This window comes from Dendropsophus ebraccatus, chromosome 1 (genome assembly GCF_027789765.1).
Source record: "Dendropsophus ebraccatus isolate aDenEbr1 chromosome 1, aDenEbr1.pat, whole genome shotgun sequence".
In the NCBI taxonomy this organism is placed as follows: Eukaryota; Metazoa; Chordata; class Amphibia; order Anura; family Hylidae; genus Dendropsophus; species Dendropsophus ebraccatus.
Window position 1 is genome coordinate 159,942,039 of NC_091454.1, and position 15,243 is coordinate 159,957,281.

General features: G+C 39.6%; 1 protein-coding gene across 1 annotated transcript in view; it reads left to right on the forward strand.

Moving 5' to 3' along the window:
- Positions 1 to 11,354, forward strand: part of AP4E1 (adaptor related protein complex 4 subunit epsilon 1) — a 43,821-nt gene extending 32,467 nt beyond the window's left edge. Inside the window, exons 16-21 of the mRNA XM_069982936.1 lie at positions 1,617 to 1,752; positions 4,376 to 4,631; positions 7,314 to 7,766; positions 7,980 to 8,170; positions 8,564 to 8,721; positions 10,700 to 11,354. Of these exons, the coding sequence (XP_069839037.1) occupies positions 1,617 to 1,752; positions 4,376 to 4,631; positions 7,314 to 7,766; positions 7,980 to 8,170; positions 8,564 to 8,721; positions 10,700 to 10,860 (1,355 nt within the window). The 3' untranslated portion in view covers positions 10,861 to 11,354. The remainder of the gene's footprint in view (positions 1 to 1,616; positions 1,753 to 4,375; positions 4,632 to 7,313; positions 7,767 to 7,979; positions 8,171 to 8,563; positions 8,722 to 10,699) is intronic.
- Positions 11,355 to 15,243: the final 3,889 nt, after the last annotated feature.

Consider the following 15,243-nt stretch of genomic DNA (forward strand, 5'->3'; position numbering starts at 1 on the left):
GTTGTCACACATGATTCCAAACCATTCTAAGATTAGTTTGAGAGACTTGGTGAAGTAGACAATTCAGCTTTAGCAGTTCCAGAATTAAAGGGGTTATACACGTTTAGAAAAATGTGCCTCTTTCTTCCAGAAACAGCACCACTCTTGTCCTCGGATTGGATGAGATTTTGCAGCTTAGTTCCATTTAAGCAAATGGAGCTGGATTGTAATACGAAACCCAACCTAAGAGCAGGTGTGGTTCTGTTTTTGCAAGAAAACAGCTGTCATTTTATTCAGATTCTATATATTCCCTTCAAATCCTTTGAGGTGTCCTTCATCAAATGGAACACCACCACATTATTATTGGCAACTTCGTAACATGACCTTCTAAAAAAAACCCAAAAAAACTTACAAACATCTAAAGAAAATGTTTTATGACGACTTTTTACTTTTATGCTATATAAAAGTATGTTTCTTCTCCAAAGAAGACTGTACTTCTATTATGTGTATAGGTTGCAATACTGGATTTTTTGTGTGTGAAAATCATTATGACTTCACCTAGCGAAGTGGATAAAATCTAAGCTTAGCCAGCTGTGATGTAATCCCGAGTTTACTTGAGGTTCACTGCCACAGCACGCATATAGACCAGATGGGAAAACAGATATTTCATCAGTGTAACCACTTCAGTTTAAGAGGATAGAGTCTTATTAACGTGGCTATAACATTGCAACGACCTCCTGGAGAGTTCTGCTCTCCAGCTACTGACTGTTACCTAAGTATGGTTGGCTAGTGGCAATATTTCCTATATTGTCAATTTAATATGTGAAAATAGTTTTATTACATTAAGGTAAGGTGGGAGATGCATCCTGACAGAGGGTCTGTGAAGGGGAAGGCAATAGCTGTTCAGGGGCTCTGTGAAGGTTTTGGGGGCAGCATAAAAAAAAAAATTATTGCACCAAAGCCGATGACTCAGTTGCACGGAAATTCACCATGATGCAGTGCTGAATAATGATTGTTGCTCCTATAAACTCTAAAATCGTTACATCTTTCGCATTTGAATGATAATAACAGACAACGATTAAACGACCCACGAGAAATCGTTGGTCGTTTGATAGAATTTTAACCTATTTTAATGGTTGATCGTTTGCAAATCGTTCACATGTAATAAGACGCTCAGTAGTTCGTAGTAGCGCCGACAGGACGACCACAAGAACAGTTATAGGTAACGATCATTTTTCGGGGTAATTGGGTGAAAGATTTCAGGTCATTCGCCATAGCAGTCGTTTGAGATCGTTAATCGTTGAAAAATCAGTTTGTGGAATAGTACCCTAAAGTCTCCCACGGCCATAGCATATCTGGATGAAGTTGTGGCCTCCTTCTCGCACACAGCACCCATGTCTTCTTCATAGTCCCCAAATAAAATTCTGACCCTAAATTAACTCAGATCTCTAAATTAATTTAGACCCCCGACAACTACTTGGCAGAAGCCTCTTACCTGTTGCTGATACAGCTAATATAGCAATGGCAGCCATTCTATGGGATTGTAGATTTGCATTGATTTAGACTTTTTTTTTTATATCATTTAGTAACTTATGATGATTTCAGCATGTTAAGCCATTTTTTTTTTTTTTGTTCAGCTTTGAATCTAGAACCCTATGGACTGTGCTTTTCCCCCAGTCTACCTTCCATCAGTTTGGCTGATGGTCATTCACCTTCTGCCGTCTCTGTGTTATCTGAAGTGTCTGGAAACAGTGGTGAGACTGGACAGAAAGAGTAAGTACATTTATTACGTTTCTTCGCTTTACTGCTACTAAGGGAAAGGGGTTGGCTGCTTTAGACAACACCAATTTATACACCATAATAGCATACATAAATATATAATGCAGAGGAATCACCTGTTCATACTCGCATCAGCCAGAGAAGAGAAGCATCTGGAGGATGAGTATTCTCTAAAGCCATGCCCAAGTTCACTGGGAATATATAATGTTTTGTAATGTAATAACTTATATGACTGTAGGGTAAGAAAGTAGTGTAACAGCTGATCCCAGGACTCCACATGAACGACACATATTCTTTAAGGGGTTTTGCAAACAAAACATTCTATACTTGAAATGAAGGAGGCGGAAACATAAACAAAAAAACCACAAACCCCTTTGATATCGCAACGTGCGACATTGTCTGAATTATTACAATAAACCATTGTTGATCCTACATGGTGATTGGCGTAATCAAAAAATGATACAAATGCCAGAATTGCATATTTTTAGTCATGTCATCTACCATATAAAATAGAATAAAAAGCAAATAAAATGTCCCATCCACCAAGCACCAAGTCTGGAACCATTAAAAATTACAGATCATAGTGCAAAAAATAATCAATCATACTACTTTGTAGATGAAAAAACAACAAGGTTATAGAAGTCAGAATATGGTGATTCAAAACCAGTTTTTTTTCCCCAAAAAAAGTTTACATTTTTTAAGTGGTTAAAAAAACAAACAACATAAACTGCCTATCACTGTAATCTAACTGACCTGCTGAATAACAACAACATATCAGTTTTATTGCAAGGTGAAGGAGTAAAATCCCTTAACCAGTGCAGAACTAGTTTTTTTTTTTTTTTTTTACAATTTTGATCCAGAAATGTTTTTTTTTTTCTTTCTTTTTTCAGTATGTTTTATGAAATAAATCAAGGAATTCATGCAAATAAAAAATAAGCCCTTATATGGCTCTTTATATTTAAAACTATAGTTTATGTTTTTCTTAATGTGAGGGGTTACATATTTGCCAAAAATCTCATACAGGGAAAGGGGTTAAAGGGAAACTATCAGCAGGTTAGAAGCATCTAGCCGGTAAATATCTCTCTATAGCAGACAGGAAGCTGAGGATAAAGGTAGGTTTCCGACCTTCATCCTTGCTGCAGTTTCTGTGATATTAGGAGTTTAATCCCTATGCTAATAAGTTGTTATGGTGCAATGGGGGTGGGCCTGCACTTCTAATATTCATTAGAAGGGAGGAGAATTGGTGCACTGGGGGTGGAAGTCCTGTCCCCGGTGCACCAAAACAACTTATTAGCATATAGATTCAACTCCTAATATCACAGAAACTGCGTCAAGGAAGGTAAGATACTTACCTTCATCTTCCATGCTATTTTCCCTATAGGAAAGTGTCAGCAGGTTAGATATTTTTAACTTATTTACTAGCAGCGTGCTTTCAGGGAAGATGTAAAATCTCACATGTTATGTGATATTTAATGGTGATGGGAAGCACTTTTGGTAGGCTGGACAAAGAGGGCGGAAGCTCTTGAAACCTTGCGCGTGTATCATGGACATTATGGGACTTACCACCTCTCCTCTGTGAACGTCCAAAATCTCAGAGACTGAATCAGAACGTATGGCTGTTCTCTGAGACGCTTGGTGTGCATAGGGGGAAACAACTATTTGCTTATTGAAAACTTACATTTATATGTGGTAAATTTGCTAAACAAATGAAGATTTAAGCATTTTGCAAAAAGGAAGTGTTCTATGTGTTTCTTTTTGGAACAAAGTAGATATTTCTAACCTGCTGATAGATTCCCCATTAGGCTCTGTTCTAGAATGTTTACTTTTCTCTAGCTATACTTTTTGGTCAGCCTAATGACTCCTTCGTCTTTCAATACTACTTTTTTGCTAACCACATTAAATGTTACCTGGCCTATATGGTACAAATAGTAGGAACTCCAGCTACATCTCAGCAGGAAGGTAGGACATGAAGGTGTAGTGACACTGACATCAGGAAGAAAAGAGGAGGTTGTAGAGCCTCTCTCTGTGATAGTTACTAAACTGTACCTTGTTTATGTGCAGGATCAAGACAGCAAGTAAAAGACAGAACCAGTTATGCCAATGTGTTTTGGGCAGTCATGACTAGAAGTGCCTGAAACATGTTGGTGTAACATGTTCTGTTTTACATGCTGTCTAGAAACTGCCAGTAAATGAAATATATTTTAATATCAATTGTGGTAGCACTGGAACTTATTTTTTTTCTTTGTGTTTCATATGTTATCTCTCTGCTAGCCAGGATTCCAGAGTGTCCTTATGCTATAGGATCTCTCTCTTTTTTTATTCTGCCTTATAAAACTCAGCATGATAAAAAACTGAATTGATACTCTTCTCATCTCACTTTATCACCTTTAATTTAGATTTCAGTTTTTTTGCCTTTCACCATAACTCCATGTTCTATAGTACCCATCATATACTGTAACAGGTAACCGTTTAGTAAAGCCAGGCTAACCTTGACCAGTGTGTGGGTGGCTTGCCACAGAATATTAATTTTCTATAACAAGTTTTAGTTAGTTTTTATACTTTGCTGAAGTGTTTTAAAAATTTCTGTATCTACACACAATATCCCTTCCTCTAATAGGGAAAACCGTTTGAAGATGGAAGGCATTAGGAAAGTTTGGGGAAAAGAAGGATACCTTTTGAAAAAGGAAAGTAAAATGAGCAAACCAGAGTCTGTTTCACCGCCATTGGAGAGTGGTATATCAATGGGTGAGGATGAAGAACCTGCGGGTACTCCTGCAGAACCAACAGTGGAGCTGATTTCTGAAGAAGAGCGAGAGAAGAAACAGCTAGCCTCCAGCTTATTTGTGGGTCTGGGTTCTAATGCGGTTTCATTGGTAAGTTCAGCTCTTTATCAGTTTGCTGACCAATAGCCAGTGCTAGTGTTCAACAAGGAAATTACACTGTGGGGGCATTTTCTACCACAAGACTGACATCTTACACCAGTCTTAAAATAAAAAAAATAAAAAACTAGATTTATAAGGAGGTGTATGCCCCTTCTTTTAATCCAGACACATCTGAGACTGATCAGGCCTCACAGCAACTCCAATCCAGGGTAGATTTTAAGTACAATTTACACGGGCATAAATCATGGTAAATTTGTGTGCTGGGGCGATGGTGTAGGTAAGCCCAGAAGTCTCAACATTTGGAAACTTTTGAGTGACCTATGCCAAACACAGACGTTTAATAAATATCCCCCCTCTTGACTTATAGGTAATATGTGGTTGGCTCTTTTTGTGATGTGCAAGTAGTAACTTGCAATTCTAAAAGATTTACAAGTTAAAAAAAACACACACTTGACACTACCTGAACATGCAGCCAAGTTCTAGAGGGATAGTAGGCACTATTTGCTATTTATTGTGTCTTATTACAGTGGTCTTCACCCAAAAGAAGCGTTTGTGTCTCTTAAGAGGCTCTCTCCACATAAACAGTACTACTGACTGTATATTAAAGTTCTAGTTAAAGTGGTTCTCCAGGACTAGAATTCTGTACAGAGTAGTCAATCAGTGTCTGGTGGGTTTATGATCCCTTTGTCCTCCTTCGCTGCTTCTGATGAATTTGCTCACATGCAAACATTGGAGTTTAACTCCATGTACAATGTATTTATACACATGTAGTTGGGGGGAGGGGGGGTGCTGAAGGATGTCTGTGTATGAACTTAAGTGCCAGTGTAGAATTTACACACGTTGCTGGTCAGTTTATTGTCTGTAGTAAGGAGGGAAAGTATTATTCACGATGTGCAATGACATCACAGAGGGTCAGGGCCTATGACTGCGCTGTGGGCGGGACTAAGTGGCGCTGTTGCCGTGTAGCCCCGGCCACTTAGCACAATCTGCAGATGATAAAAGATTACTTTTTACTTGAACAAGCTTCATGACTTATGAGAATGCATAAGTCAGAATGCAAAAAGGGGGGGGGGGTGACAGTGTCACTTCAAGGGTACAAACACACACACCAGATCCGCAGCAGATTTGATGGTGCAGATTTGATGCTGAGTTCAGTTATTTAGATCAAATCTGCTGCGGATCCGCAACAGAAAATCCGCTGCGGATCCGGCAAGTGGGTTTGTACCCTAATACTATGATTTCCCCGGCATCAGTTTCATGCTGTGCATGGTTGGGGCAGCATAATACAGATGCTAACTGCTAAACAACTGGAAGTAGTAGAGTGAATGCTGCTGATGGTTTAAGGATAGACCACAAATGTTCCTAGGAAAATCCTTTTTATATAGAATGGATTAAAAGAAAAAATAAATATGGTTTAGGCTGGGTTCACACTACGTATATTTCAGTCAGTATTGTGGTACTCATATTGCAACCAAAACCAGGAGTGGATTAAAACACAGAAAGGATCTGTCCACACAATGGTGAAATTGAGTGGATGGCCGCCATATAACAGTAAATAACGGCCATTATTTCAATATAACAGCCGTTCTTTTAAAATAACAGCAAATATTTGCCATTAAATGACGGCCATCCACTCAATTTCAACATTGTGTGAACAGATCCTTTGTGTTTTTAATCCACTCCTGGTTTTGGTTGCAATATGAGGACCACAATACTGACTGAAATATACGTAGTGTGAACCCAGCCTTATACTGAGTTTTACTATTAAATTAAACAACTAAGTATGTAGTAAGGAATAAGCTCCTTTTACATTTAGGACTAAATAAATGTATTTATGCTAATAAAAGTGAAAATTAGTCTGGATGAAAGAGTAACCAGTAAAAAGTAACTACAGCCATCATCAGACGTATAAATTATGCATAAACATAACAGCAGACTATAAATAAGGGAAGGCCACTATAGTATGGTGAATAGGACAGCGTAAAGGTAGGGCTGTCAGTTCAGTAAGTAAGCTAGCGAAAAATAGTGTGATACGGAGTTAGCCAGAAAAATCTATATGTGAGTAAAGCTGCCTATACGCCTCTAATAAGTGTCAGGTGAACGATTGTTCTCCTGACTCTTATCTCTCCCGTCTTCCCCATTCAAATGAATGTTCAGCGCGCTTTCTTATCTCTCCATGAACAAAGTGGTTAGGCAGTGAAAATCGGTCACGTCCGACCCCTGTCTCCACAGAGCTCATCATTCACTGTAGACTCGGAAGGCTCTATCCACCTTATACAGATGGCTGGCAGTGGTTTCTGACAACTTTAGGGTAAAGTGTATGGGAGCCTTAAGTCAGAGACAAGTCTAATGTTGCATTTTCCTTTTTTTTTTTTCTTAACCTAAAATGAGAAAAGATTATTTTCATTTAAAGAAAAAAAATTGAATTTCTATCTAGTGTGCCAAATGCTATTGGGACCGCCAGGTTTAAGAGACCACCAGGCCCAGGCTGTAGCCCCTCTATGATAGGGTTCCATTGATTCTAATGGAGTCACGTCATGGAGGGGCTGGGGTTTCTTCCCACTGGGGGTGGGTCGGCCCGCCTCTAGTGCTTCAGCCTGGGCCTGGTGGTACAGTCACTTTAAGAGATCATATATTGTCATGTAATAATAGATGATCTTGTTGTATTCACAGATGGGTAAACCAGACCAGACAACGCACAAGTTTAAAAGAAAATCTAAATTTGGCAAGAAAGAGAATGCACTGGCCTTGTATCCCCCCGAGGAGCAGAACAACATAGCGCTAACATTTCCAAATGACGTCTCATCCGTCTCTTCTAGATTGTTGCCTTCTCAAACAGTAGAAGAGAAGTCAGTAGAAGTTTCTTTGTTTGCGAACACAGACTTGGAAACTTTTGCCCCCACCTCTGGTGCCAGCACAATCCCCTCTGTGCCATCCTTACTTCCGGAGCTTGCCCAGCATTCACACTCTGCAGTGGCTAAGCTGGCAGGTTGTAGGACTCTGACTCTGTACACCAGTAAAGTATGGAAAGATGACTGTGTGCTACTTGTGGTGGTCATTGTTAATCCGACAAGCTTAACAATAAAAAATATTAATCTGAAAATGCAAGGCTCAGTGAATCTTATGGTAAGTTCACCTTAAGGAACCGAGCTGTTGTCACCAGTCATTTCAGTGTAACAATATTGTATAACTTCATGATATTTGTGCTTCAACAGATGATTTTCTAGAATGTACTCGCTGGTGTTTTGATGACATAAATACAAAGATCACATTTTATAAGCAACATGTTGGAATACTCTGTTTCTATGGTTACATTGCTATCATTTCTTTGTATCTTAGGTTTCCGAGAGTTTGAGCTGCCAGCTTTCTCATCTGGAGGCAAATGGCGTGCATCAGTGCTGGGGTGACGTACACCTGGCACACCCGTGCACAAAAGAGTTAATCAGTGGCTGTGTCGCTTACCTGGCAGAGTCCGACGTGCCTTCTCAGCTTGACTTTTCATTACATTTTGTGCTGTCAGATTTTATCAGGTATATATATAATCATTGCTGCTTGTTTGTATGTAGCCCTTTGTGTTGCCAAAAATGGCTAACATGGCATGCATCATATTTTTTATGTCTTTTAGATACTATACACCTCACTAAACAAGGAAGTATAGCTTACCAGAAAATGGGGCGCCAGACGGATGGGTTCATTTCATAGGGGTGGGAGAGGATGTGGTTTAGCATATGGCGGTCTGAGATCACAGACCCTTCTTACATGTTGTTTTTTTTTAATTTTAATTATTGTTTTACCTGCCCATAGCCAGTCAGTAGCTTCTCCAGCCTTTATCCCTCCTCTCCTGAACAGACGTCTAAGCTGATGTGGGCATCTTATGCAGTATAGATGTAGGTCTGTTAAGGATTGTTTCTTCTTTTATATAGACCTCTTATGGTTTCCACTGAAGAGTTTGGTAAAATGTGGCGCTCTCTAGCTTATGATGTAAAGGAGAAAATCCAGATCTCCAGTCCACAGCAATCCCTTTCTGAAGTATTACTTGTCATTCAGCAAGAACTGAATTTGTACATAGTAGAAATTATAGGTAAGTGAGGAGGAGCGGTCTGTGCCGCCTCCTGCTATCAGCACTGTATTTATTGTCAGAGGGCAGTAATCTGCCGCCGCCCTTGGTAAATACATATCAACTGCTTCTTTTACCATATTTCTTCCTATTGATTGCTTCTTCTAGCCAATGAATGAGAGCAGATCCCCACCAATGTTTTTTTTATATATATTTTTTTATTTCTGACATTTAAATATTCAGCCCTCAGTATGTTGCCCAATAACCTGTGATGTGCTTATCACAGTAATAGTCTTAGTGTGTTTATTACATATGATACCATTAGTTATACCAGTCCAGCTTTCCTTCCCGGGAAGAGCCTGTAATGTAAGTCCACAAGCCCTTCAGAATACGGCAACAATATGCTGTCCCTTGCTCTGCATGAGAAAACTAAAGGTTGTAAGTATTGTTGCTATGGTAGCCGTATGTGGTCTGGCTGTAAATTAGCGCACCTAAGTTTCTTCTGTTCTGTACATTTAAAGGATTACTTTTATTTATAAAAACTTTTGACATGTCATGCATGAAATTTAGAAAGTTTTTATAAATGGCAGTAATGCTTTAAAGGAGTTTTTAAAGGAGTTTTTAATTGATGTCTTTTCTGCGCGATGAGCCATCACTGTCTTAATGGTGGGGGTCAGACACAACCCTCCAGTGAATTGAGCCCGCGTTTTACGTAGTGGCCCATTGAAGTGTAACCGCCTGCTTCTGGCTCTGATCACTGTGTGCTGCAGGTGCCACATCTGTAGCGAGCAGATAATAGACAGGGGTGCAAGGTACCTCCACTGACCAAACATTGATTGCCTATCCTCAGAAGAGGCTATCAACGGAAAACCCCATTACACAAATTTAGTAGAAAGGGTACGGAATGCGTAGGTTTAGATTATTGAATAGGGTTTAAAAAAGGAAAGAAGAAATATATTCCAACTATATATCTATTCCACTACACTAGATAGAAGTCCAACTCTTTAAAAAGTCATATGTCCCCCTGGGTTATTAAATGTTGCTGTACATCCAGAGTATAGATTGTCAGTATCAGACTGGTGGGGGTGGGGGACTGACTCATGGCACCCCTGCATATCAGCTGACTGGGCTGCTCAGCTCCATTCATTTGAACTAGACTGAGCTGCAGTTAATTTTTTTTCTTCCTTTTCTACTATACCTATTAAAGCTATTCAGCTGTAGGTACAGATATAGTGCTAACTTTTATTTAATTTATTTATTTCATCATTTGGATAAAACCATGCCCTTTATATGGTTATCGCTCCCAATATGCAAGTAGTACAAGTCCAGTAGAAATAATTCATACACTGATGCATTTTGTTTTTCAGCCTCTTAGGGTACTATTACATGGAACGATAATCGGCCCGATTCGGCCGATTATCACTCCATGTAATAAATACAACGATCAGCCGATGACAACGATCATCGGCTGATCGTTGATATAGCTTTGGACCTATTTTCGTCGGTAGCGTTGCGCGGCCGGCGACTGATGATATACATTACCTATCCACGTTCCAGGGCTGCTGATGCGGTCTTCTTCTGCCCGGGTCCTGCGTGCTCTAGCTTCAGAGTGGCCTGTCAGCTGACAGGCCGCCCGGCCAAACACAGGCCGCGGCGGTCCCGACCTGTGATTGGCTGAGCGGCCTGTCAGCTGACAGGCCACTCTGAAGTTAGAGCGAGCAGGACCTATGGAGAAGAAGACCGCAGCAGCAGCCCTGGAACGTGGATAGGTACTGTATATAGTTAAGCAAGGGCTGCAAGGACATCAGTAACGATGTCTCTGCAGCCCTTGTTTAACGATTATCGGGCCGTGTAATAGGTCCAGTAAACGAGCGACAATCTAGCAGATCGCTGCTCGTTTACAGGTATTATCGGGCCCCCATCGGCCCGTGTAATACCACCCTTAACCTATTAGCATATGCTTGTGTGTATTATTCTTGAAGGTTGTCTTGTGTCTTTTTAGGTGATGAAGGGATAGCAGCATGCCAGCTGCTGCCCGCTGTACCAGCTCTACTGCACTGCCAATTTCAGGAAGGTGGGTTGGTGGTATGGATAAGATCACCGTCTTCTCCTCTCTCGGACTGTATACTTCACCTCAGCCAAAATGCATTAAAAGAACCCTGAGACTGGTGCTGCCTCTTTTGCTGGATTTTGTGGTTTACATAAGTCTGTTGTGTACCAAAGTAGCACTACCAGAGATGAATGACATGATGCTATGGACTTTGGAGAGAAACAGATTTAAATTGCTTTATTTTATTATAAACCTTTTTTATCGACAGTTTGTTGCACTTGAATGGATAAAGACATTTTATTTTATTTTTTGTTATTCTCTTCACAAGAGAAGTCTATTATTTATGTGCTGCACTGCGACATCACTATAGACTATAAGAGGTGGAGGCTACCTCAAAGTATTTATCTCCTGCTGTTCCCAGGATCCAGGTTGGTGTGCTTGCCTCCGCTCTGACTGCAGCTGTTGCTGGATGGAATGTTAATGTGGGACTGATCCTTTACAGCAGCGGTAGTCCTGGAACAAAGCTCTGCAGACATATATGAAGGCAACAGGTTTATTGTATTATAATCCTGGTTACCAGTTTGATGAAACGTATTATTTATTATATACAGTAATACACAAAAATGAGAACTGTACGGCTTTATTCACATTAGCATTTGTTGCCTCTGTAGTGAGACAACAAGAGCAACACAATGTGAAGAAATACCAGAATACTTACAGACTCTTATAAAAGTAGTGGGCATTACCAAGGTTCACCAGTTCACATCATAGCCCTAAGCAGTCCAAATTACAAAGCCAAATCATGATAATAATACAGCTCTGGGCTGTCATGGCCATGATATTGGGGTCTAGTAAATAGGGTATAATGGCTGTACCACTGTGCCTGCCAGCAATATACACTTATTAACAAACAAACCTAATGCACGCAGATCAGTCAGCATGCAGTTATGTGTCAGGCTGATATTAGTACAGGTGTGGTCTGATAAGAAATGGGGATTGCCACTAAAGGGAATGGAAGTGTCTCCCCTGCGGCCATATAAAATAGGCTCTTAGAGACTAGACTTGGGTAGTGTACCTGTTGGGGAAAGATCATTGACTGCTAGACCTATCTCTGCAATGAACATGCCCAGTCTTGGAGAGGGGATGCATCATTGGAGAAGGTGTTGGAAGCAGCAAAGGCATGCATACATAATGAACAGGCTACAGACGGCACAGACAGACCACCAGTGGAATGGATTATTTGTGGGAATGCTAGTGTTTGTCAGTGGACACAGCTGGCACCTCCATTACACTCCCATATCTCTGCCCAGGCTGTTTCCAAGTGCTAAACAGATGGAAATTTGGTGTGACTGTGCTGTGTCCTGCCATTGACAGTCAGCTTTTAACAACTTTTGAGTGTGCATATACAGGTGCAGTTGCAGCATCCATGAGCAAATATGCTGCTGGATTCCATGCAGAACCTGTATACCTCCAAGCCTAACCATATCTCATATTGTATCCAGGCTAGAGGCAGCCCAACAGGGTACTAGAGCCTTTAACTCTAATATTGTACTCATCATTACCTTCACACATAGACAGTTTCATTCAAAGCCAATATCTCCTTTGTGCGTTGTTTTGTGAATGCGTGTATGACAGCAGATAAGGGCTTTGTGTGGCTTCATTCTTGTTGATCTTTAATGCCCAGTAACAGAAAAGTAAGAGTTGATGTAGAGCATGAATATGACCTATGGTTGTGGTTTGAGTGGTCTTCTAGGCAGAGCAGCTAACCTGGTAGACATGTGGTAAAAGCTATGCACTGCTTCATTATATTCAGCAACCATCCTCCGTACAGTAGCCGTATGAAGCAAATGACATAATGCAATATTATAAGGTCTCCTCTATTAATGGATTAGATGTCTGTGACTCAGGAGGAAATAGGCCTGCAGCATGTACAATCACATTCTGATTGATTTTTCATTTTAATGTCAGCTCTTTTAACCAAATTAGTAAAATATTAGAGCAAACTGTTAAAATGTATTTCATTTTAAAGGGCACAGCAGATTTCTAGGTAGACAAGCTCATATATTATGGAATTGTATTATGTGCAATTGCCAAATGAAGCAGGAATGAACTAATGGATGCTTCCTCTCCCTCATGCTTCCAGCAGGCTCCAGGCAATCCAGTATCCTGTTCAGCAACTTGTACTTGCTTCCATATATTGTAAAGGCAGCACTAGATCAATGGATTGTTGGTGTTTCAGTGGCATAAACCTTACTATTATACTTATTTATTTAGAATAAAATATTTAATAGGTTTGTCCAGATAATCTAGCAGCATTGTAGAATAAAAAGGGACAAATGTACAATTGAACTTCTTAATGGTTACAAACCGAGCGGCTGCATTTGGAAGGTAATCCACAGTGATTGACTGATTTGGACTATATTCGGCAGTTTTTAGTGTCATTTAACGGACGATGTTAGTTTAAAACAACAGCCGTTATTTTTTGTTGAATTAAGGTCTTTTTCTGGTTATTTTTGGATTGATTTGTATTTTTTACACTAAGATACAGTCACTTTTAGGAGACAGAAAACATCGCTATCTTGATTTTGTATAATAGATACGTGGTCCCATGGTATTTATACATATCAGAAAATAAGTAGGCCCTAAAATCCAGGCACAGGTACACGTCTAGTTACAGCACTTGCTTTTTTATTAGCCTACCAGAAACCCCAACAGTTTGACCTGCTCAACACTAGCCATGACATCCTAGGGTATGTTCACACTGAGTAAATTAGACTGAATCCCGCCTGTCTCAGTGTGACACTGTTTCTCTATGGGACAGTGTGTGCTCCTCCACTGCCGCGGCTTTCTGCTCAATGAAGTTACATGTCCTAGAGCGGAGAGCGACTGCAGCAGAGGAGCGCACACTCTCTCATAGAGAAACAGTGTCACACTGGGTCCGCCTCTGAATTCCGCCTGTTTTACTCAGTGTGAACATACCCATATAGTGGAATTTTCTTAGCCATTTAAAGTCACAGTCAACCTAATTTATTAAACCCATATGGAATTTTGATAATGTGAACTATAGATTAATTGATCTGCAAGATAATTGCTTTCATCAAGCACAAAGTAGCTATCCTGAACAACCTGTTACATGGCTTGTTAGTATGGAATATTGTAATAACTTCAACATGAAAGTGTATAGTTTTTAAAAACATATGACTTCCACTGTATACAAGTGTGCCCAGCTAGTATAGAGGCCAATAGAATAAGGCAAAGCTGTCCCGTCCACCTTTTTTGCATGGATATCTATCTTGGATATCAAAAATGTTAACTTTTCCTGAAACAAGCAGAATAAAGAAATAATGCAGTATATATGATTGATGTTTATTATACCTATAGTAGAAACCACAAAACCTTTTAGGTTAATAAAATCCAAGCTGAACATTGATCGATCAATTTAATGCCAACTTTACAATACATGGTACAGAGCAAGCAAATGCTTCCTTTTCTTTGCAAACTGCTGCATGCAATTGTTGCTGTATTTTATATCCGTCATTCCCATACAATGCCAGAAGCTCTGGAAGTAACTAAGAATGGCAATAATAGAAGCAGTCCAGCTATTATGTGTGATAGGAAATTGATATTCTGAAACTCATTAAGTTCTTAATGTATAGCTCTGTGTACAGACTAGTGGTTCACCTGAATGCTGTCTAGCTCCTATTAGTGGATGGTTAGTTTCTTTTGGCCATCACATGGTGTCTATTCTACAGCATCTTAACTTTAAAAAATGTAAAAAAAAAATTCAATAAAACATGACTGTAGATTGTATCAAAACCCAGCGATATCTGCATGGTCCCAGTCTGCTTGATAAAATACAACAGGACAATACACATGTACAGCTGACTGGTGTGGTGCCTTTTTATTGATTCTGTAAAGCAATGCAATGAGTTGTCCTGGACTTATCCATTGAGTGTTCTTGTCATTGAATTGTTTTAGATTTGTTTACCTCTGTCTGTGCCTTTTAAAAAGGATTCTAAGTAAAAATTTAAAACAGTGTTGTTGGCAAAATCTTCAGTTATTTCTTTATGCTTTACTTTCCCCAGCAATATTGTCCACCAATAAATTTCATACTCCCACCAAGTCCACCCATGAAGTTAATAAAAAGAGGACTACTGTAGTTAAAATAGTTTTTTTTTTCAAAGAAAAGAATAATTCAACACATGAAGTGCCCCCCCCCCAATGTTTATTAAAACTCATTAGAAAATATAATGAGATATGGGCCTAAACTCCAGAAAATAAATTTGGGCCCGGGGGAAAAGAACTAAATGGCAGAGTAACGATTTAAAAAGTTGCTTACTTAATAAAAGGACAGTAGTCAGAGTCATCGGAAACAAGTACATGGAAGATCCTGGATGTCGGAAACGACGAAGAGGTAAAATAGTGTGCCTTTACCTCTGGTGGTGTTACAACTTGTATAATAAAATATCCACAAAATATTGCTCAAGGCTTTGTGG